Source organism: Lissotriton vulgaris, chromosome 8 (assembly GCF_964263255.1).
Source record: "Lissotriton vulgaris chromosome 8, aLisVul1.2, whole genome shotgun sequence".
NCBI classification, from domain to species: Eukaryota; Metazoa; Chordata; class Amphibia; order Caudata; family Salamandridae; genus Lissotriton; species Lissotriton vulgaris.
The window spans coordinates 614,599,107-614,621,438 of record NC_141696.1 but is presented as its reverse complement, the minus strand read 5'-3'; the positions used below and the strand labels follow the sequence as shown (position 1 = coordinate 614,621,438).

Sequence of the window (22,332 nt, the reverse complement as noted above, 5' to 3'; positions counted from 1 at the left end):
CCAGAGAGGACCAAACTGGTTTGGACTAAGCACAGACACTCTCTGCCTGAGAGTACAAATGGATATGGAGAATAATTTGTGGGGCCCAGACCCCAGAACTTTGAAGTATTTTGGAATGAAGAAGACTGCCAAGAAATAGAGCTGGAGAAGCTGTGAGGACAAAAATACAATTTTGCTGTGGGCTTTGCTGTGTTGGCCTGCAGTGGCTGCTTCTGTCTTTGCCAGTGAAAAGACTGGGCTCAACTTCTTTATTGAGTTTCTCCAAGGGCTTAAGCTAGCGCTTGCCCCCTGTTCAAGAAGTCTCAGGAACAGCAAAGACTACAAGTTCTTCTGCCATCAGCACTGGGGACTGTGTGTCTTGTGCTGCAACAGAAGAAAAAGCAACCTGACACCGTCTACGACGCTGCTGCCAACTCTGTGTCCTGAGGGCACTGCAGGGGGCACCACCGCACACCTCTACCCTGGTCTCCCCAACGACGCCACCAAGCAGCTGCTTGCACCGCGGCCTGTGGGCACTGCACTTTGCACCACCTCACCTCACGATGCCACCTTGGTATGGAGTGTCGTCGGGGATACCATCATCAACGCTGCTGCTTGCACCATGGTTCGAGGGCACTGCTTGTAAGTTACACGACACACCATCCTAATCCCACACCGCAGCCATGGCCGACATCATTGACTCCTGTTCATCAGCCGAGGACAGCGATTCAGCAACAATAATGCCGCTGCTTGCACAGTGGCTTACCAGCACTGCGGCGAGAACTGTATCACTTTGCACCACAGCCCTGGTCTAACCGATGCCACTGGATGACCATCACCGAGCCGCTGCCTGTACTGCGACCTGAGGGCCCTGCACGCCACACCGCTGCACTACGCACTGCAGCTCCGACGCCTGCCGACACCGGCGCTACCGACTTCAACATCGAGGAGTTTGATCTTCAAAGCGTGTGATTTCAAGGGCCCGACGACTCCTGCACCGACCTCCACAACCGACACCTGCAGACGCCGGCCCTTCTGGGCTCATCTAGAGGTCGCCGACACCTTACATTTCTAAAGGTACTGTGTTAGAACTGGCTATTTCTGGTTGGCTAAGGCTGACGCCAAAGCTAGGCAGAAACCACCATTCTAGTCAGGGCAAGGGAGTCACACGGCAAGATAACCCCTGCTCACCCCCTGGTAGCTTGGCACGAGCAGTAAGGCTAAACTCGGAGGCAATGTGTAAAGCATTTGCGCCAGCACACAACAGCAACAACACCCTAGGCACACCACAAAAGGAACTCCACACAAGGTTATATAAAAATAACTTCTATCTGATGTGTTTTTACAATACAGAAGTCACACATGTACATTGTGCCAACTGGCAGGGGCAATATTCACAAGGGATTAAGTACAGGACAGGGCCACATGGGCCACTGTCGGAATCAACACTTTTAGAAATAGCACTTCTAGAACTTAGAATAAGTATAGCACAAACTAACAGTTATAAATCACATCCAGTAACTACTGGGAACAGGTAAGTACCACCTGTACTGGAAAGAACAACCACCTAAGAATAAAATACATTTTAGGGGTATAAGCATGAACACATAACACATGATGCATAAAACATTCAGAGGTGTAGGGAAGGAAGACACATGATGCATAAAACATACATTCAATGGTGTCATAACAAGGCACATGATGCATCAAAACACATTCAGAGGTACCGGAGAAAACACATGATGCCTAAAACATTCAGAGGTGTAAGGAAGGAAAAACACTGAATGATTTTATGCATCATGAGGTGTAAGACAAGGTGCGTAATCATATTAAATACATTACATTTCCTAGCACCACATCACATTGCGCAAAACTCACATTAGGATATTACCATCAAATAGATAATCATATTGTGCCTAAATAAAATCACATACCAGCCCCCATCTAATAAAGGGACTAAAGAGCCCTGTTGTCCAGAATATCAGGGCACGCTGCCATGCAGCGCCAGTCAGGGGTGCGCCACTGGCGCAAAACCTAAACGTTGCAGGTGCCCACTACTTGCTGGGCACCTGAGGACATCACAAGACCTAAACGGTGCAGCTGCCCACTAATTGCTGGGCAGCTGAGAATCAAATCTGCGACAGGGTCCTCACTGACCCTTAGGCGCAAACTGCGCCCACTGCTGGAGCCACACAGGCTCTGAAAACACTTGTGTCCACGTTGGAGCCACACAGGCTCTGTCACAACATATGCCCCCAACCGTTGGAGTCCCCCGTCTGGGGACTCGTGATCAAATGAAATTCCCCGTAAATACTGTGGAGCGACGTGAGGGACATGGGCGGTTTAAATCAAGTGTGCCCCAGTCAGAGCCACACAGGCTCTCTACACAAGTGCCCCCATAGGCTGGAGCGGCCCGCTACCATCGGGCCGCTCTGAAGATGGGTGTCGCACAGGTATGGGCACAGGGGGAGGGGGCGGGCACCGACAACGTGCCCCGAGACCACCCTCCCCTAAAAAACAAAGCATGGGCTCCTCTAGGCCCGAGCAACCATCCTCCTCGTTGGAGCGGCCCACTGACACACGGGGCCGCTCTTAACACAGTGCCTTCACTGGCACCACAATAATCCATCTGCCCCCTCGCGGAGCAGCAACAGTACTGCCCCTGCATCACCCGGCCCAGCCCCGACTCACCAGACCTCAGCGGCGCTTCTTTGCACAGGCGGGGCGGGACTTCTCTGCCGGGCGGCGGCTCTCCGTCGGCGCTTCTCTCCCCGGGGCTCCCTCAGCACACGGGAGCCCCGCCACAGGCCGCAACACCCCGGCACATCTCCGGTCTCCCTCCAACGCATGGGAGACCGGCAACGAAAAAAACGAGGCTTCTCTCTCCGGCTGGCGGTAGGACTTCTGGTCCTTCTCCTGGGCTGGGATTGGCCGGCCAGAAAGCTGCTTCCGGGTCATCGCTGGCAGCGCGGCGGCCTGTCCAGGCACTGTAGGCGGGGGCTGAATTAACCGAGGGGTGGGCTCCCTCGAGTTAAATAATGACAAAAACGAAGCGAGGTGGGCACTCGCGTTTCCAGCAAGCAAAGCGCTCCCAAGCGCTATAATCAGGAATAAAGCGCTCCTAGCGCTAAAGGCAGAAATAAAGCGTCACCAGGCACTAGGGGTGAAAGCAAAGCACTCCCAGCGCTAGAGACAAGTAAAGGTCCACAAAAAGTCCTTCAGGGGTCCAGGACAAGTCCATCAGAGGTCCAGGACAAGTCCATCAGGTATCCAGGGGCTGAGCAGGGCCGAGGGATTCCTCTGGGCCCAAGCAGCAGCACGCCCCTGGTAAGATTCAAGTCCAAAAACAAGAACATTTTGGAAGGGGACACAGCCCCTTTTTATACTATAAAATCCTTTGTCTAAAGGGTGCAGTCAGTGTGAGAACCAGCTAGAACTGGTTATAGGGAACTCCTTTCAGTGTGAGGGGCAGAGGCGACAGTCGCCCAGCAGGAGGTGGAGCCAGCATTGTGGCAGGCAGGCACAGCCCTCTTCACTCCCAGGTGCTATCTCCTCCCACTTCCCGGGCAGCAGATGCAGCCTTTCATCCACGGGCTGACTCAGACAACCTCTTGGGCTCCCCAGCCCCTGTCACCCTCAAACCAGACAGTCAATCCTGGACCAGGCTCACCAGCCAATCACACGCCAGACACAAATTACACAAATATGCCAACTTCTAAAAGTGGCACTTCTACACTAGACACAGTCATGCCGCATATATCATTACACAGCATTCAATCTCACGAGTTCGTACATATAAAACTCGACCCTGCACTCCCCACACATGAGGAACTACCATGGGCATACATATTCCCCATTCATTCCTATGGTAGGGCAGGTCACCCACCACACATACACAGAGAGCTCAAGCACTTTACACTGTACCACAGTGGAAAAGTGCGCAGAGGCCTAAAATCACCACCACCAGGTTCCAGAAACAGGCTAGGAAAAAGCAAAAAGTCTCGGGGTGAACCTGCCGAAAGGGCCGGGTCCAACATACTGTATTAAGGGTTTTCCCAATACCGTAGCTGGCACGTGACACCGCGGACAGACAGAACTTTCTGGATTTGTTGTTCACGACGGAGCTATCGACTTCAAGGTACTATAATTCAAGTCTATTTTGATTACTGAAGATTTCTAAGAACTGTATGGTGAATTTGTATCATTTTTGGTCTTGTTTTGGACGTATAAAAATATTGGATATTCTTTTAAACTGGTGTGGTGTTCTTTTGTAGTGTCTTCACTGTATTACTGTTGGTTATGTGGAAATGATTTACACACTGACTGCTCGTGCCAACCTACCAAGGGGGGGGGGGAAGGGGTTATTTTAGGAGTGTATCTCCCTTATCCTGACTAGAAGGAAGGGTCCCTACTTGGGCAAAGGTGCAAACCCTTGCCAACTAGAGACCCCCATTTCTAACACACTTGATTTAAAATTGGCATACCATCACGTTTGGTTACATGAAGAATCACAAAATCTGACTTCCTTCATAACACACATGGGAGTGTTTAAGTTTAAACGCATGCCATTTGGTTTAGTGGCAGCAGCCTCTCTATTCAGAATGTTATGTCAACATTACTAGCGGATACTCAAGAGGTGTTTTCCTATCAAGATGATGTTTTGATTTCTGGAAGTTCGAAGATTCAGCATGATAAAAGAGAGAGCAGTTTTGAGAAAAATTCAAGGTGTTTGATTTGACAGTGAAAAGTGAGAAATGCAAGTTTGAGGGTGAAGAAATGTATTATTTGGGTCATAAAATAGATAGGGAAGGAGTTCACCCAAAGAAGGAATGGTGTAAACTACTAGAAATGTGTAGCTCCAAAGAATAAAGAGAAACTGCTGACATTCTTCAGGAATTATTACATTTTATAGTAAATTCATTGCAAATCTGACTTGTAGAACTTACCACATAAGATTGTCCCATAGATAACAACCTTTGTTTTCTAACAGCAGAGTGTGCAATGATAAATTTGAGAGTGTTTAGAAATAGTTGGTTAATGGCCTGAATTTCAAAGCATTTTTTCATGGTAGAGATGTGATTGCAACTGACGCGAGTTCAAAAGGTCTGGAGGCTGAACTACTTTAAGTGAATGGGTTGGAAGAGAAAACATAGCTTTTGCCTCTAGAGCTGTGCGACAAGGTCAGTGCAATTACTCCATAATTGAAAAGGTGTTTATTGGGCTCTTGATAAGTTTAAAAATGTCATTTGGGGCAACACTTTCAGAGTGAGAACGAACTACAAACCATTAAAAGAAGTTTACACTAAAAACAGCTTGGATACAATATTTAGCAGGATTAGGAGATGGGTGACTGGTTTTCAGGAATTCACTTTTGAGGTGGAATACACACCTGTTGTAAGGAATAATACTGGAGATTGTCTTTCAAGATTGATTGATGTGGAAGAAGTTGAGTTGTATTCTGATGAAATTAATGACTGGCCAAGAGATAATGTTGGAGTGACTATGGAAGGAATAATTAAAGAATGTGTTCAGAAAAAAGAGTTGAACTGTGATGCCATCATGAGTAAAGTAAGGAAGGTGCTGGTGGAAGGAAAGTGGGATAGACATAAAGATTGGGAACAGGTAAGACCATATTGGATAGTCAAAGAGGACCTGGAGGAAGTTGATTAAGGCATATCCAGGTACAAAATTGATCCCACCTGGAAAGTTGCAGTCAATACTGGTTGATTTGGCTCGTGATGGTTATTTGGTGTTTTAAAAACGAAAGGAAGATTAAGATTGGACTTCTGGTGGTGGGGCTTGGATCTTTTAGTAGAACTATAGGCGAGGGTATACCGTGATGAATCAGTGGCAAGATTCTCAAACACAGGAAATCTATTTTGTTTTGCTGCCCACTCCCTGAAGGTTCATGGACAGGAGTCACTTTGGACACAGCGGGCCCCTTGAGGGGTAAGGTGAATACTCTGTATGTTCTGGTCTTAGTTGATTTGTTCTCCAGATGGTCAGAGATAAAGTTTGTTCCTGATGTTAGTGCCAATGCCATTGTCAGATTCTTAATGGATATCTTTAATAGAGAAGTTTTACCCAAGACACTACTTTCCCAATACACTGTCCCATATAGTTCTGTTCAAACTACATGGGAGAGTTTCATGAGAATAATGGGATTGACCATCATTTGTGTGCACTCAATCACTGTAAAAGTAATGGGATAGTTGAGAAAATTAATAGAACCTTGAAAAAGGGCATAGAGGTAGCAAAAAGAACGGACTGTGTTGGAAGGAGAAAGTTATGAAGCGTTAGGAGATTGATAGGTTAATGCAGATTTTATGCAGGGACAGCACCAAAGGTTACAGAGGAGTCCATAATTTTCCCCTGCAGTAGAACGGCAGAGTGTTCAGTTTTAGACAAATTAGGAGGGTCAGGTTAAAACATAGAGCTGGGATTTTTGTATTAGAAATAATTAATTCTACTGTGTCAAGATCAAGTAAAATGAAAGGGGGTCAATCAGTCAGCTGTTTTTTAGCATTAGTAGAGCAGTTACATTGTATTACAGGATGTTACAAGCGAGGTCGCAATTCAGAATAAGAAGATCATACTGAAAGCTGTTATCTATAATTCGCTAAAGTGCATAAATTACACATTATCAAAATAAATTATTCACATTATTCACACATATATACTTTATAGTATGATATTTAAAATACAATAGTATGGAATTCGCTCTTTATGGATGGAAATTAGAGATACTTTTATAACATACAATGAGATTGAACTCCTCCCAAATTACTTTTACATAAGATCATTTATCATCACATGACCACAAACACACTGTGCACCAAGCTTTTAAGCATGAATTGGGACCCATTGCTCCCTGACACAAATACCAGCACAGTAACCATCATACCTGTTGTACTGTATACAGTTCAAACCAGAAATTCAGAAAGAGAGAGGAAATTTAAGGTAAAACTGTTATGTAGTTTAGGGAAAACATTATATGTGGCAATCCCAGTGTTTTCTAGTTCCTGAAAATAAACAGAACAACTCATTCTCAGATATTGTAGGACTTAATCAAAAGCGGATTCTCCAAAACTTCACAGATTTGTTTTTGTCACCAAAAGCCAGAAGAACCATCCCAAGTTCTATTATGAGGCAGTGCTTACCCGGAAGAGTCTTCTTTGTCACTCTTTGTGTTATGTCCTCTAAGAGTCCTTGCCAGGAAGAAGATAACTGCTGATGCTACAAAAAGGAAGCCAAGTACGGAAGCAATTGCAATCCCAACGACAAGAGGCTCTGATACATACTCCTCACAATGTGCTCCTCTGTACCACCAGTTTTCACCTACACGGCATCTGAAATCATAAACCAGGGAAACATAGAGAAAGGAAAAGGCAAAAGATTAGGCTCTATAAGGCAAAATATTTGGCTCAATAGGCAGACAAAAACGTCTTCAAATGTCAGATAGTTGAAAATACAACAGTACCTTTTAATGGCTGTGATTGTATTTTGCAGAACTGAAGAAGGCCTGTTTAGCCATCAATTTCATAGTTGTAGGATTCCAGAGGACAGATGTTTATACTAAAAATCTTACCCAGGGGGATTTCAAAACCATAATATGTTTACTGTTTCCAAAGGTACACTAAGGAAGCATTAAAAAAAAAAGAACTTTGGACTGATGGACGGATTTGTCTGCTGCCCATTGAGTGAAGATTTATGTTAGATGAGAGTGTGTTTGTGTGTTTGCCTTTATTGTCATGCCCACAAAGGAAAATCACAGTTTACCACATATCCTGGAACCAGTTTGTGAAAACATTTAAGTTTGTAGAATTCGGAAAGTAGCTAGAAAGTAGGGATGAAGATCAGAAACAGAGTGGTACCTTGAAGAGCTTGCTGGAGTTCCTGTAGCACATACAGATTAGCAATCTCTAGGCTTTAGCTTGAATTTCTGAATAAAAAGATGGGATGGGAAGATGACAATAGCTTCCCCCTGACCATCTGTGCACACCTGAGCACAGGTGTCATTCCTGTAGCATGCAGTCATTTAGAGATTGAAAGTACTAGATTCTGGTCTACAGGACTCTGCTAGGACATGGATGGAGGAGAACAAAGGTGACAGTATGACTGCTGACTAGCAAGAAGAAGGCCTAATGTTCATCCCTGCACCCAGGTCCACATTTGTTTACTATTGCAAATGGCCTGCAGCAGAAGGCATGGGAAATAGGAAGTCCAAAACCATGGCCAGTATTTCTCTGAAATTATTGTGCACAAATATAAATGTAAGCAGAGAGGGAGGTCGAGCAAATATTACACTGTGATATGGTGAAGGTCACTGCACCAGAAGGCACTAACATAATATTCATGGCTGGAAGGGATCTAGAAATGGATACATCTGAGAAAGGAAATCCAAGATCCAGGGACATGAATTCAGCTGAGTACACATATGAGCAGATGGAAGCAGGTAAGTTGAGGTGGATGAGGTCACCCAGGAAGTGAAAAACAATGTACCTAGGAGTAATCTGGAGCAGTAGTGCAATGCTCCTCCACATATGGGAATGTAGAGATGGCTGACAGGCGATGAGGCATGCTAGTGGATCCTTCAACACTAGCACCAAAACCAGGAGTACTTACTAAATTCTTAGGACCAGGTCAATAGCCACATGCACATTACATAATAGTAGGTTTTCAAGACCATCCAATATGGATGACACACCTGTAATGGATACTGCAGCTTGGAGCAAAGGCGCATTGTAAAACAGTTGGTAGGAATGCATAGATGGAGAGTACTTGACCATACACTATAGCCCCATGACGGTGTGCCTATGTATATTTAGAAGGAGAGAGGATGACCAAGGCCACATAGCATGACTGTTCTTAATGGAGCAGGGCCAATACTGATATGCAGATGGCTGGATGATGGGTTTGAATGCTACCAGAGCGATTGCCAGTGGTATGTCCTTTTGCACCTTTTGTGTGTTTGCTGTACCGGCCTAAGTGGCAAGTGTATTCCGAGAAGTGGGCCCCATGCTCACTGGAACTAAGATACACCTGACTGATGAGCCCAAATCAGGGCAAAACCGGTCTTGGTTTGCTTGTGTTCTAGTTCAGGTCAGGGAAGACCTGGCTTGGCAGTTGGAGCGAGACTGTTCTTATTTGCACAGCATCAAGACTGAGTTGCATATGGCGGGCCTACACTGAGGTGGCATGGTGGGTAAATGTACGATCGGTTGGAATGCTCCCCCAAGCAATTATCCCTGGTTATAATTATCACAAGCATCCCTCTCATCACCTTTTATGTGTTTAGAGTCCCTGGCCATAGCCTTTAAACACCACCATAATGTGTGAATGTTCAAATCAGATGGGGAGAGGTAGAACACCAAGACTGCCTGGAAGGGTAGAGCTAGCTATCAATCTTGATCACTGCACCAGGGAGCCCTGGCACAATGACACAGCAGGCAAGACTCTAGAAAAAGATTGTTTTTGACCATGGTCTAAAAACTCCTCTTTATCCACCAAGGACACTCCTATAACAAAGGAAACAAGGGTGGTGTAGGTGGGCAGGTCTTCTCAGAAAGGCACTGTTACCAGTGATGAATGCTGCACCTCGGTGCATGTGAACAATGTCCCACAGCAGTTATTGAACTGAATGAATGAGTTAATGACTGAGTTAGAGAGTTAATGAGCGTCAGTGAGCTAATTGTGGCCTGGGTGTTGGTAAGTTTTTTGATACTTTTTTTACAGATCATAGTATCCTAATGTTTATTCAAGACATAGAGCAACTTGGGCTAAAACCAGGCAGAATACACCAATATAGCCAATACACAAACTATCTAATAATTGCAGTAGGTAGCCCATCGAGTTGAAAAAAGAACAATGGGAACTCTACTGTAGTTTTTAAAATGCAAACTAAAGGTCTCCATTTATATATGTGAATCTACCAGATTTCGCCATGAAATGGTTAATCATTCCACCTGCAAATTGCCTGTGGCCGAATATCTTTTTCATAAGAAGTGGACTTAGGAAAACCATTCAGTGGCAGAATGATGAGGGATTGAGCCCCCAAAAAGCATAAGATTGCATTTGCTGTCATCACCAAGATGGAGCAATCACAGGGCCCAAGAATTCCATAGTAGGCCCAAGGCAACCCACTGCCTACACTCATCTTGTCACCCACTTGTAGGCTGGAAATGGTAGATATGGGGCTCACTGTGAACTCTCTTCAATCCATTGCAAAATCTGAAGGACACCAAGACTATTTAAGACAGGCCACCTTACCAGCTGCTGCCGTCATGAGGCAGAGAAACAAGCCTGATCATCTGCTTCAGCAGACTTAGCCACACCATAGCACAGCAGCCGTGAACTGACAGCAAGGCATGCTGAATGCACAGAATACTTTGGTATCACCCCCACAAAGTCTATATTTTACTAAAAGAGTAAGCAGGATGAAAGGAGAACAGGGCACACCTGTCATCCGGACTCTAACATTATTTCATGTAATGTGAGAGTCTACTCAGCCATTTTGGACTACACATTATGCATTGGGGGCTTAGTCTTAAAAGGATTTTGATGAGTTAATGACTAAGTACGACAGACTTCTCTTTTTATTAATGAAAAAGAAGTAAGGCTGCCTATCCACACACTTACAATGAGAGAAAGTAGGGCTATAACATAACAAAAGAAGAAACAAAAGAACCCCTGTACCTTCCATTCAAAAAGAGTAGAGAGATCCTCTAGCATTGTGAGACTAAATGTATGCAAAAGTATCTGGATTCATGAGTCACTTAGGTTTTTGAATGCATACAGAATCCTAAAGACCATCAGCAGAACCACACAGAATTAAAGACAAGAAAGCTGTTTGTTTCTCAAACGGCACCCATAATCATACCAAGAACCACATTCCACCTGATTTAATGCCTTCACATGGACTAAAAGAAGAGGAAACCTGAGCCATGTGAAATTTCTGATCAGGAGAACTTGTTGCTACTAAGTGAGTACAATCCTAAAATGTGGACTACTGGCATAGGCCAGTTAAGATGCATACACGTCAAATTGTACACCACTTCCCATAGCTTTTATTATCTATGCAGAATTTGGAAGCTCTACTTTTGTGCATTGATTGCTGGCAAGACGGATATCTCTGAACATTGGCAGGAACCACCATCATGGCAGTTCCTGTCAATGTGGTAAAAGATTGAGAGAAGGTCAACAGTTTTCACCAACTAGTCCATCAAAGTTTTAACTTGTTTTTGTGTTTTCCAAGGACAAAATCTCAAAAGGGGATTTTTATTTTTGAAAAATACAAAGACTAATGACTCCAATACCATGGGAGTTGCCTCCAATGGTGTGGGGGTCATTTAAACATTCCCAATGACCCTTCCGACAGTTTTTTCACAGTGGTAAGTGAGAGTGAAAACTGAGGAAGGTCAGTAGAATTGTCAAAATTCAGATGGCCTGTACTCCATCGAGTAATCAGAGTAGTATGTCAATAATGGAGCCAGAGTAGGCTCCATATCTGACATAGCCAACACTCGCCTGCATAAATCAGGCAAAGGGACAGAGGGCTTGGAGGAAAGGCTACTGTGCCACAGTTGTGATAATGGAGAAACACTGTGTTCTGCAGTTCCGGGGTAGAAATAAGTAAGATCAGAAGTGGTTCTGTCAAAATTGCTTCAGAAAATTATGTTTGGAGAGCAGTAATTCTTCCTCCATAATAATTTGCATTCAATACATTGAATGAAGACCACCAAGCTCAATGTTCCATTAAAAATGTATTGGCTAATTTATTTCAACAATATCATTTGAGAAAATAAAAAAAAGTATATGTCGGTGCTATCATGACAAATTAAGTGCTCATGTGGTGCAGTAAAAGTAATGAGATTCAACAAGTAGACACATTCTGAAAGTTAAGCTTGCAGTGTTTGTATTGTAACAAAGTTTCTTTAAAATAATAAGTCACCTACACCTCAAAAGAAGGGCAGGGTGCTGACATTCCCTTTCCTTCAACTGGGTGTTCGTAATCCAAGTGCTTTATTTATAATGCCAACATTTCGACCACTTGCTCAATGCATAATTTCATGTATTGAGCCGTCACACAGGCAACTACAGGGCTGTTCATCTTGTGATCCATTTCAATTTCAGGGTACATTGTAACCCTTTGGGTGATTGTAGAGAGGTGAGGTGGAGTAGTATGTGGTTATGCTGGTTAGGCTTCTGTAGGAGAGTAGGATCTGCTTTCCTATTGTCACCCGAATTTTTGCTTTTTGCTTCACTGGTTTTCGACTTAATGTGGCTGCGGTCCTGCTAATGAGACCCACTGCCCAGCTGCTCTCTCTCTAAATTCACTACAATGTACTTTAGGTACATTAGCGATTGGATACTGGATCTCCTTATGAGCCCCTGAACAGTGTACCATAGGTACCTAGGGCATTGGTGCATCCAAGGCCTACCAGGGGCTGCAGCATATCTGTTGCCACCCCTGGCTCCTATGGCAGGCCTTAACAACCCTGGAGGCAGAGTGCTTGGTTTTATGTGAGAGGGGGCTCTAGCATGAGCTGAGCCTGTCTGCAGCTTTAGGAACCATGTCCTTATAGCTGTTCTAGGATATTGCCATACCATATACTCTTGAGTGCATTATGAACCTCCCGGTTAAATGCTAACTATGGTTTGGATTTATCAAAACATGTCGAGTAAGGTGTCATACGATTTGGAATACTACCCCCTCGCCAGTTCTGGCGACGGGGGTAGCAGTCCTTCCAGCGAGGGAGGCTTGGACAATAGGTTTCCTGCCTTGGGAGGTGCTAGCACCACCCCAGACAGGACTTTGTGTATTGGGACAGGGAGGGCTAAAAGGATTGAGACACTGCCTGGGACACACAAGGTGTCCCATGCATAGTCCAGTTCAAACCGGTGCTGGGGCTTCCCTGCCCCAGCTCTGGCGTGAAACTGGACAAAGGGAAAGGGGTGTAACCACCCTCTTCCCTGGTCCCACCCATAGGAGCGACATAGCAGGTACTCCAGCCCCTAAGATTCGTATATAGGTAGGAGCTGAGTCTAGAGACTTTAGATTATCCTGACTGAAATTTTGAAATGAAACTCTGAACCTTCATCACTCTACTTTGGAAGAAGACGACTGAAGAATCTCCCTTGGCGTCAAGGAGTGACCACCCTGCACAAGCAGGCACCATCCAGCGATCGATGACTTGCTTTGCCGCCGCCCGAGCCCAGAGCCTGACAAGAACCGGATTCCCAGACATCCAACAGCCCGATCCACAGTCCCTGCAAAGCTGAGACCCGTGGAGGCGACGAGAGACGTGGGACCGGCCATCTTGAAAAGTCTGCGACCTGCTAACTGTGCAGCCCCCGAGGCCTCCTCGAAGCTGTGCATTGGGAATTGAGAAGCCCTAGCCCCGAGCAGCATCTGCGCCGAAGATCAGCCCTGCACCCTCCACGAGTTCTGTGTGGGGCCCTTCTGCATTTTCCTGCTCTATGTGTCTGCCCGGTCACTTGCCCGTTGGCTAGTGGCCATCTTGGCGATGACATTTTGATTTTCCACCACTGGTTTCGTTATCCAGACTGGCCCTTGCTTCTCTCAAAAGAAGCAGCCCCTCAGACCTTGCTGGTCTGAGTAAGAAGCCTACATTGTATCCTGCATGGGTTGCCTTTGCCAAGGCTTGTTGCCTCCAATCTTGAAGCCGACACCGCCAACAGCGAGAGCCTTTGTGGGACAGTCCGTGCCTAACTCCTGGTCATCGTCGATGACTCCTGGTCCACGTGGCTGCAGAGACAAGCTTCCCATCAGCACCTGATCGCCTCCGGACATCGCCTGGTTCCGTCCTGGTCACTGGCTGTTGACCCAGACTCTGTCCCCTCTGCTTTCAGGTCTTCTACATCTTCGATTCACCCTTGGATCCACCCGGACTCTTCTCTTCTGGCCGCCTGCAGCATCTTTTCTCCAAGGCTCCATAGATCTCCACGACGAAACCCGACACACTTTGGGACCTATGCACCCGCTTCCTGTGGGTTAGGTAACACAAGTACTACGGTGCTCCTGTAGAGGTTTAAACTCCTAGTGTCCAAGTTTCAAGTGGTTACGTTCTATTCCAGTCGGAAGACTCCTAAATCTTTAACTTTATTACTTTTACGCACCCCTTGACTTCTATGTGTGAACTCGTGTGCTTTTAGACACTGCACAAGCATCCCGTGGGCCTCCTGCTCCCTAACCATTTTTAGTCCAGTGTAGCCCCAGCGATTCCCAAGGCCCTAGGCCTTACCATTGTTCGTGACGTGGTACTTATACCATTCTCTTAGTATATGGTTTAGCGGGCCACCCCGGCCTATCCATATTTGTGTACCTTTTGTCTATTCTATTAAGTTACTTTTTATGAGCACAGAAGTACAAGCGCAAAACAAGTTCAGGGGTTTGTTTAGAAATAAATACATATATATTATGAATATATATCCTGTGTGGTATCCTTTCATTTGGTATTAAAGGGATTTCATATGGTAAAACAGCTGGCTTCACATGCCCTCTTGAGTTTAGCCCAAGACTGCTTTGTCCATGCTACCCCTAGGATAGCTGGTCTATAAGGTTGACTTTACAACCATCACCATAAGGGTTGTTTGGACTGGTGCAAGGTGCTCACTAGAATAGTGAACATCATATACCAGGCTAACTTCTCACAGCTTCGTCATGCAATACTTTCACAAAACCCCAAAGATGGTCCTTGTAGTCACAATATTAAATCCTTAGCTCAATCCTGGTACTGACAAACAGCAGTCAGGCTTTACTAGAGGAACATGTGCTAAGCATTTCAGAGTGCCAACATGGACAATAAGTAATTGGCATGACTCAAAAGAAATATGACACCTTTTTACGAAAAAAAAACAAATTTTTGTCTTGATTTAGACACCAAAGCAAGCCAGATCAGATACATATACCCAGAGTTATGGATTTTAGAAAAAACCTAAATCCCAGCTATTCACTACTGCAGAACTTTTGCATTGCAGTCAATGGGAAAAGATGGGAGTGACAATCGGTCACTTGCAGGTCAAGTTGAGAGAAACCCCAGGATGTTAAAGGTGATGCGGGCCCCAGGACCAAGCCCAGACAGTCAGTTAAATGTTACCTGGCTCTAGAAGCCAGGGTGCAGAGTTGTCCTGACCGTCTTTGGTGCTGAAGAGAAAGCTGCAGGAGAGCTGATTTTACTGCTTACTCAGTGCTGGTGGGAAACAGCAAATATTTGACAACAAAGTGACTGCTGACTTCGTATGAAGGTTTTGCGGTGTTCCCTCGAGGTTCAGCATTGACTAAAGGGGTGATTGCCTGGCTGCCAATCAACAAACCTTGGCAGCAGTACCCACAGTAGAAAGTTATTTCAATGTCCTGGGGAACATGGTAGCTGCCTTAAACTTTGGGCAGGTGGGGATTACGTTTTCCTCAATGCACTTGTCCATCAACTTCCGTGTGATCCCTCGGAGGGCCCGATGGCGAACGATTCTTAAGTTACGGTACTTTGTTTTTACTTGCTGTTTCAGGGGACTAGTGCCACTAGTCCAGGGGAGTCTAATGATCCCTTTGACTGTCAAAGGAGTCCCTCTAACCAACCTATGATCCAGGACAATTAGAATTCATGCAGTTCTAGGAAGGTTGGCACAGGTGCAGAGTATTACTACTTTGGTTTATGCAGCTCCTATTGTCACAGACATGTCTCTTCATGAAAAGCGAGGTCAAGTTAGACAATAGCATCTTCTTGGAGACTTCAATCTGCATTGGTGTGATCCTATAACGCCTCTCCTATCGCCTTGCCTAAACAGTAACCATTTCATGCAGTCTGTACATCACTTACTCACTGAAAAGAAGCCATGCTGGAGTGATTCATTTCTAAAGAAAGAAAACTGATGATAGACTCCATTCTACCAGTACAATGATAGGACCATTAAACCCAAATGACCTCACTAACCTATATGATAATATCGTAATAAGGATGATAGATGAGCTTGCTCCTAAAACTTTGAAAATGCAAAAAAGCAAAACATTAGACATGCTTCTCAATGAAACTGAGTAAAGGAAGAAAGAATAAATGATGATGGTGGAGAAACCTTCCGACAAAGAAACTGTCCATACTCTGATCAATAAGAATAAGCCACAAAAACACACCTTTGAAGCAAAATCCTTATTTAAAAATAGGGTAATGAACAAAGCTAAAAATTAACCAAAGAAACATTTTGAAATTCTAAAGAATGCCAGAATGCTGAGCCTAATGACAATTACTGACGTGTTGAAAAACATGTGAGGAGTTCTTAAACTTATTCCAGTATTGGAACTTTCATAGATTCCCATAGCTTGTATCATTCCCCGTCGTCGGAATGGGAGCCTCGGTAAAAAAAAAATATATATATATATACATAGATAGATAAACCATAAGAGGTACAAAAGAAGAAAAAATTAGGCCTAGGACTCATATTATTTTGTAGCTTATAGACCTCCTTATGTAAAAAGACCCAAATAGAGCACCAACCAATCAGATCAGCCTCACCCTCTTGGAACCTTCCTGAGAGAGCTCAGAGCCTCAGATTTTCTACTGCACGTTGGTGATAGGGAGTCTCCTTAGAGCTCTGCTCTAGTTTTCTTCTTGAGGTGCTTTTCTACTGTTCTTAACAGGATTTGTTTGTGGAATCTTTTAGATGGCTGACAAGGAAAAGAAAAGACTTTTCAGGCCTTGTGCCACTTGTTCTAAAAAACGACTTTTTGCTCAGGATAAGCACAAAGACTGTATATACTGCTTATATCCAGACCATAATGTGGTGGACTGTAAGATCTGCAGGACCTTTTCTACGAAGACCCTGCGTGACCGTGAGTGGTGTCTATTGACTTGGCTGCAGAAGATAAAGATGAGAGATGGTGTAATTTCAAGTGATGATGAGGATGCTTCTTCATCTATTTCCTCACGACGGTCACAAAAGAGGGGTAGGTCATCTGCGTCAGTTTCTTCTGAACCCCCCTCTAAGGCTGTGCATGGGATCTCTGACAGGTCTGGCAAGCCTGGGCCCGGCAAATCTCCTCACGCAAGTGAAAAGGAGAGGGAGGGGCCGGTACCTCAGGTACCAAAGACAAGAAAAGGGGGAGATGGCTCGGCTGGGCCACCCCATCAGGCTGAAGTCTCCAAGCTTTTCAAGAAACCAGCTGTTGAGGCTTCTTCAGTTGGCAAGGCTAAGGTGTCTAAGACATTGTCAACGACGGCTTCCATATCGTCGTTGAGTGTACCGTCGACGACTTCATCTCCTTTGCCGTTGACAAAGAATTTGCAGTTGACGAAGGTAGTATCGTCGACTACAACGAGGATGTCACCGTTGACGACAACATCGTCGACGAGACCAGTGTCGACGACGACCACGTCGACCACGACGACCTAGTCGACGACGACAACCCCGTCGGCGTTTGTGAAGGTACAGATCTCCAGGAAAAGGCGAATTACTCCGGATATGACTTCACCGAGGAAGGTAACCCGATTGCCTCCGGCCCTATTGTTCAACGAGGAAGAGTACTCTGAGGAGGACGATGATGTCTTTGGAGATGCTTATAGTCCATCCCGATTGCAAGTCAAATATCATGACTCTGGGTCAGACAATGAATATTATTATGGGCAGCAGCAACAACAATACCGTGTCCATACTAGGAAACACCGAATCAGCGGGGAATGGTTTCAATGCCGGTCACTCTGCTTGAGGACTTACATCTATGCTGGAGGAGTATCTGCGCAGAGATGCATCGTGCCCGATTGAAGGGCAGATGCAGGAACGACCAGTATTATCTGCTGCTCCGTCTTTGCCACTCCCGCAATTGCAGGAAACTGGAGAGGGTCCTCAGCAGATGGAGCCTACGCGTGTAGACTCTTCAGATGAGGACCAAGGAGATACTCAGGCCCCAGATCCTGATGTTGAATGGGACAAATACGTAATTCCGGACCCGGCATCCCCAGTACCGGATCTGATAGACTCGCCTCCGGCGGATGTGGGAGGTTTTCACAACATGATGGATAGGGCCACCTCGCGTCTTAAGCTCGCCATGCCTTCTAGTTCGTCAGATTGTTTTATCTAAGATTTTAAAGAGCCCTATCGCAAGGCCGTTCGATCCATTCCCATCGTGGACCACATATGGGAAGAGGGAAGGAAGGTGATGCAGACGCCGGCTACGGTCTTTCCTGTTCTCCTGCGTTTGGAGAAAAAGTTTAAGGCTCCGGATACCAGTCCAGCTTGCTTTATTGGTCACACAAGACCGGATTCGGTTATATCACAAGCAGCTCAATGGAAGTCACGCAACCCTTTGGCTCCTCTAACAGCTCCACCTGACAGGGATGGAAGACGATTAGATAACACTGGGAAGCGTTTCTCATCTATAGATAGTTTGCTGGTCAGGGCTTCCAATGCCTTAGCAATCTTGGGTCGTTAGGAGCGTCAGATGTGGAGCGACGTTTCTGCCTACCTGGACCAGCTTCCTGACAATCCCAAAGCTGAGGCCCAGAAGATCTTGGAGGAGGGACAACGCTCCTCATCGGAGATAATAGATTGCGCGATGGACAACGCGACCACCGGTTTCCGCGCTCTAGGTGGAGCAGCGGTTCTCAAAAGGCAGGGTTGGTTCCGAGCGACTTAGTTTCGTCCAGAACAGGATCCTGGACTTACCCTTTGATGGAGACATGCTGTTCGGGAAGCATGTTGATGACACTCTACAGGGAATAAAGAAGAACACAGAGACGGCTCGGTCCCTGGGCACCCTGCAGTATAGGAGGTCACCTTTCCGTGGAGCAAGGGGAAGAGGCTTCACAACGACCAGAGGGGGTTACCAACAGCAACGCTACTCTCAGCAGTCGCAATCGTACAGACCGCAGTACTCTAATCAGTATTCTCAGCGACAATCACAATCATCATCTTTCTCTCGCCAAGCTGCACGTGGACGCCTTCAAGCGTCAATAGCAGCCTCCTGATTCTGCCAACTGTTCCTCCGCCCCATGTGTCACCAGTGGGCGGCAGGATCTCACAACATCTAAACAGCTGGGAACAGATAACATCGGCTCAATGGGTATTGAACATCATCCGTCATGGGCACACATTAGAGTTCCAGGATATTCCACCATACAGAGTTCCCCACGCCACAAATTCGACACATCTAAGCCTTCTGCGATTGGAAGTTCAACAAATGCTTCAAAAAGGGGCGATCCAACGTGTCCCTCATTTGCAAAGAGGTGAAGCTTCTATTCCAGGTTTTTCCTGATTCGCAAAACAAAGGACAAGTGGCGTCCGATCCTGGACTTAAGGGAGCTCAACACCTATCTCGTGAAACTTTCATTTCGGATGATCTCACTCCAGGACATCTTACGCCTCCTGAATTCAGGCGACTTTATGGCAACGCTAGACCTAGAAGATGCCTACTTCCACATCCCGATCCACCCAGCTCACAGACGTTTCCTTCGCTTCACAGTGGGCAAGAGTCACTTCCAATTCAGGGTGCTCCCATTTGGATTAAGGTCCGTGCCGGGGATTTTCACGAAGGTGCTGGCCCCGGTGGCAGCGTTTCTGAGAAGGCAGTTCTAGAAGTTTTCCCGCGCTTGGACGACTGGTTGCTGAAGGCTCCAAGTAATCAGGCAGCAACGAGGGCAGTAGATACATGTTTGCATCTGTTCGACCAGCTAGGCTTCCGGCTCAACAGGGAGAAATCGGTCCTTCGGCCTGCCAATTCGGTAAAATTCCTGGGCGCACTTCTCAACACACATTCCTGCAAAGCCTTCCCATCAAAAGAGAGACAAGCCAAACTCTTTTCTTCGGCCCGTCTGCTTCGGAGGAAGCATTCAGTATCGGTCAGGATGTACAAGTCTCTTCTGGGGTCAATCTCCTCTTGTATTCAATTGATTCCGCACTGCAGGCTGCGAATGCGACCCTTACAGGAGCAGCTAGACCTTCAGTGGAGGCAAGTGGACGGTTCGTTCAACGACAAGGTCACCGTCACCCTACAAATGAGACTGGCGGCTGCCTGGTGGATAAAGGAATCTCACCTCGTTGTGGGTCTCAGCTTCAGGATGCCTCCGGCTCCTCACATCATTAAAACAGATGCCTCCCTTCAAGGTTGGGGAGCGGTCATGCAGGATCTCCAAGTCAGTGAGCATTGGACGCGAGTGGAACGTCGTCTTCATATAAATGTTCTGGAGCTGAGAGCCATTCGTTTGGCTCTGTTGGCTTTCCTTCCAAGGATAACAAATTCCTCCATCCTAGTGCGTACGGACAACACCACAGCTATGCAATATGTCAACAAACAGGGAGGCAAAAGATCGCCGCAGCTTTCCCAGGAAGCTCAGCTACTGTGGGAATGGGCAATTTCACAGAACATCACGCTCGTGGCGGAACATCTCCCGGGTGTGTGCAATACAAAAGTGGATACACTAAGCCGCCTAAAAGCGACTTCTCACAAGTGGGAATTGGACGATTCCGTGGTCATGGAGATCTTTGCCCGCTGGGGTACAAACAAAAAATGCCGGTTTTATGCAAGTAGGGAACGCCATCTGGGATTGCTGGGGAATGCGCTTTTGATGTCTTGGTCCAGCGCATTTGTGTATGCCTTTCCTCCGTTTCCCCTGATCCCTCGGGTCCTCAGGAAGCTGAAGATGGACCGATGCAGGATGATTCTGGTGGCTCCTGCCTGGGCTCGCCAGTTTTGGTTCACAGAACTCCTCCTTCTGTCGCAGGACCATCCCATACATCTACGGTCCAGCCAGTCTCTTCTGTCGATGTCCAACTGCCAGGTTCTACACCCGAACCCGAACTCGCTTCAATTGGCAGCATGGCTCCTGAGCACAGAGAGTTCCGAGATTTAGACATTTCTGCCAAATGTAGGAATATCCTAGCTCAGGCACGGCTTCCTAGCACGAACAAGACTTATAAAGCAAAGTGGAAATGTTTCTATTTATGGTGTCAGCGAGAAGGAGTTCACCCTTTTTCGTCAGCTCCGCATCAACTCTTGTCATATATCTTGTCATTAGCACATGCGGGCCTTGCCCATTCTTCCATCAAAGTCCACCTAGCGGCAATCCCCAGATATAGAAGGACAAGGTCGGGTCCTTCTCTTTTGTCGGCAAGAGTCATTCAACAATTGAAGAAAGGACTGTTTAGTGTGTTTCCGCCAGTCCGGCCTCCAACCCCTGTATGGCATTTGAACGGGGTCCTGGCTCAACTAATGAGACCTCGATTTGAGCCAATCCATAAGTCTGACTTAAAATTCTTGTCATGGAAGGTGGCCCTTCTCCTCGCTCCTACCTCCACAAGGAGAGTGGGGGAACTACAGGCTATGACCATCAAGGAACCTTTTTTGCAGTTCAAAAATGATAGCTTGATCCTTCAAATGAACCCCAAATTTATTCCGAAGGTTCCTACGGACTTTCATCTGAATGAACCGGTGGTCCTAAATTCATTCTTTTCTCGGCCTTCGACTCCGGCTGAGAGGACACTTCATTCTCTAGACGTCCAAAGATGTTTAAAATTCTATCTTTAACGCACTGCTTGTTTTAGAAAATCACTTCAACTGTTTGTGGCTTTTGGGGCCCCACAAAAGGGGTCTCCTCTATCAAAACAAGAGATTTCTAGATGGATCTCTATTGCAATCCATTTTTGCCACCAGGCGGCGGGGAAGCCATTGGAAGGACAGGTTAAAGCACATTCCACGAGATCTATTTCATCTTCGACTGCGCTGTTTGCAGGAGTATCGATTAAGGACATCTGCAGAGCGGCCACCTGGAGCAGTGCCCACTCCTTCACAAGGCACTACTGCCTGGACTCCTCTGATAGGGGAGATGCTGCTGTTGGTCAAGCAGTCCTGAGGAATCTCTTCAAGTGAGCGGTGAGATTTCCTTTCTACCCTCCTTCCTGTTCTTTCACATTTTGTTGTTTAAGCCGTTATCTAACCGTCTTATGACAGTATGTTGACTTTATGACATATTGTATGGTGTTACTTTTCAATTGATGAACGAAATTTGCTAAGCATGCTTACTGATATGTATTCTGATACAAGCTATGGGAATCTATGAAAGTTTCAATACTGGAGTAAGAAACAAGTTACTTACCTGTAACTTTGGTTCTCCAGTATTGGTAACTTTCATAGATTCCCATGCACCCACCCACCTCCCCTGGGAAAGCTCACCCTTTTTGGAGATGTTATTATGGCTATGCAACGGCTAAGATAATCTGAGGCTCTGAGCTCTCTCAGGAAGGTTCCAGAGGGTGAGGCTGAGCTGATTGGTTGGTGCTCAATTTGGGTTTTTTAACATAAGGAAGTCTATAAGCTACAAAATAATATGAGGCCTAGGTCAATTTTTT

At 46.0% G+C, this 22,332-nt stretch overlaps 1 protein-coding gene across 1 annotated transcript in view; it reads right to left on the bottom strand.

Moving 5' to 3' along the window:
- The window catches only part of IMPG2 (interphotoreceptor matrix proteoglycan 2), a 904,006-nt gene that overhangs the window by 86,215 nt on the left and 795,459 nt on the right, over window positions 1-22,332 (bottom strand). The window contains exon 18 of the mRNA XM_086934482.1: window positions 7,140-7,328. Coding sequence (XP_086790608.1) covers window positions 7,140-7,328 — 189 coding nt within the window. The remainder of the gene's footprint in view (window positions 1-7,139; window positions 7,329-22,332) is intronic.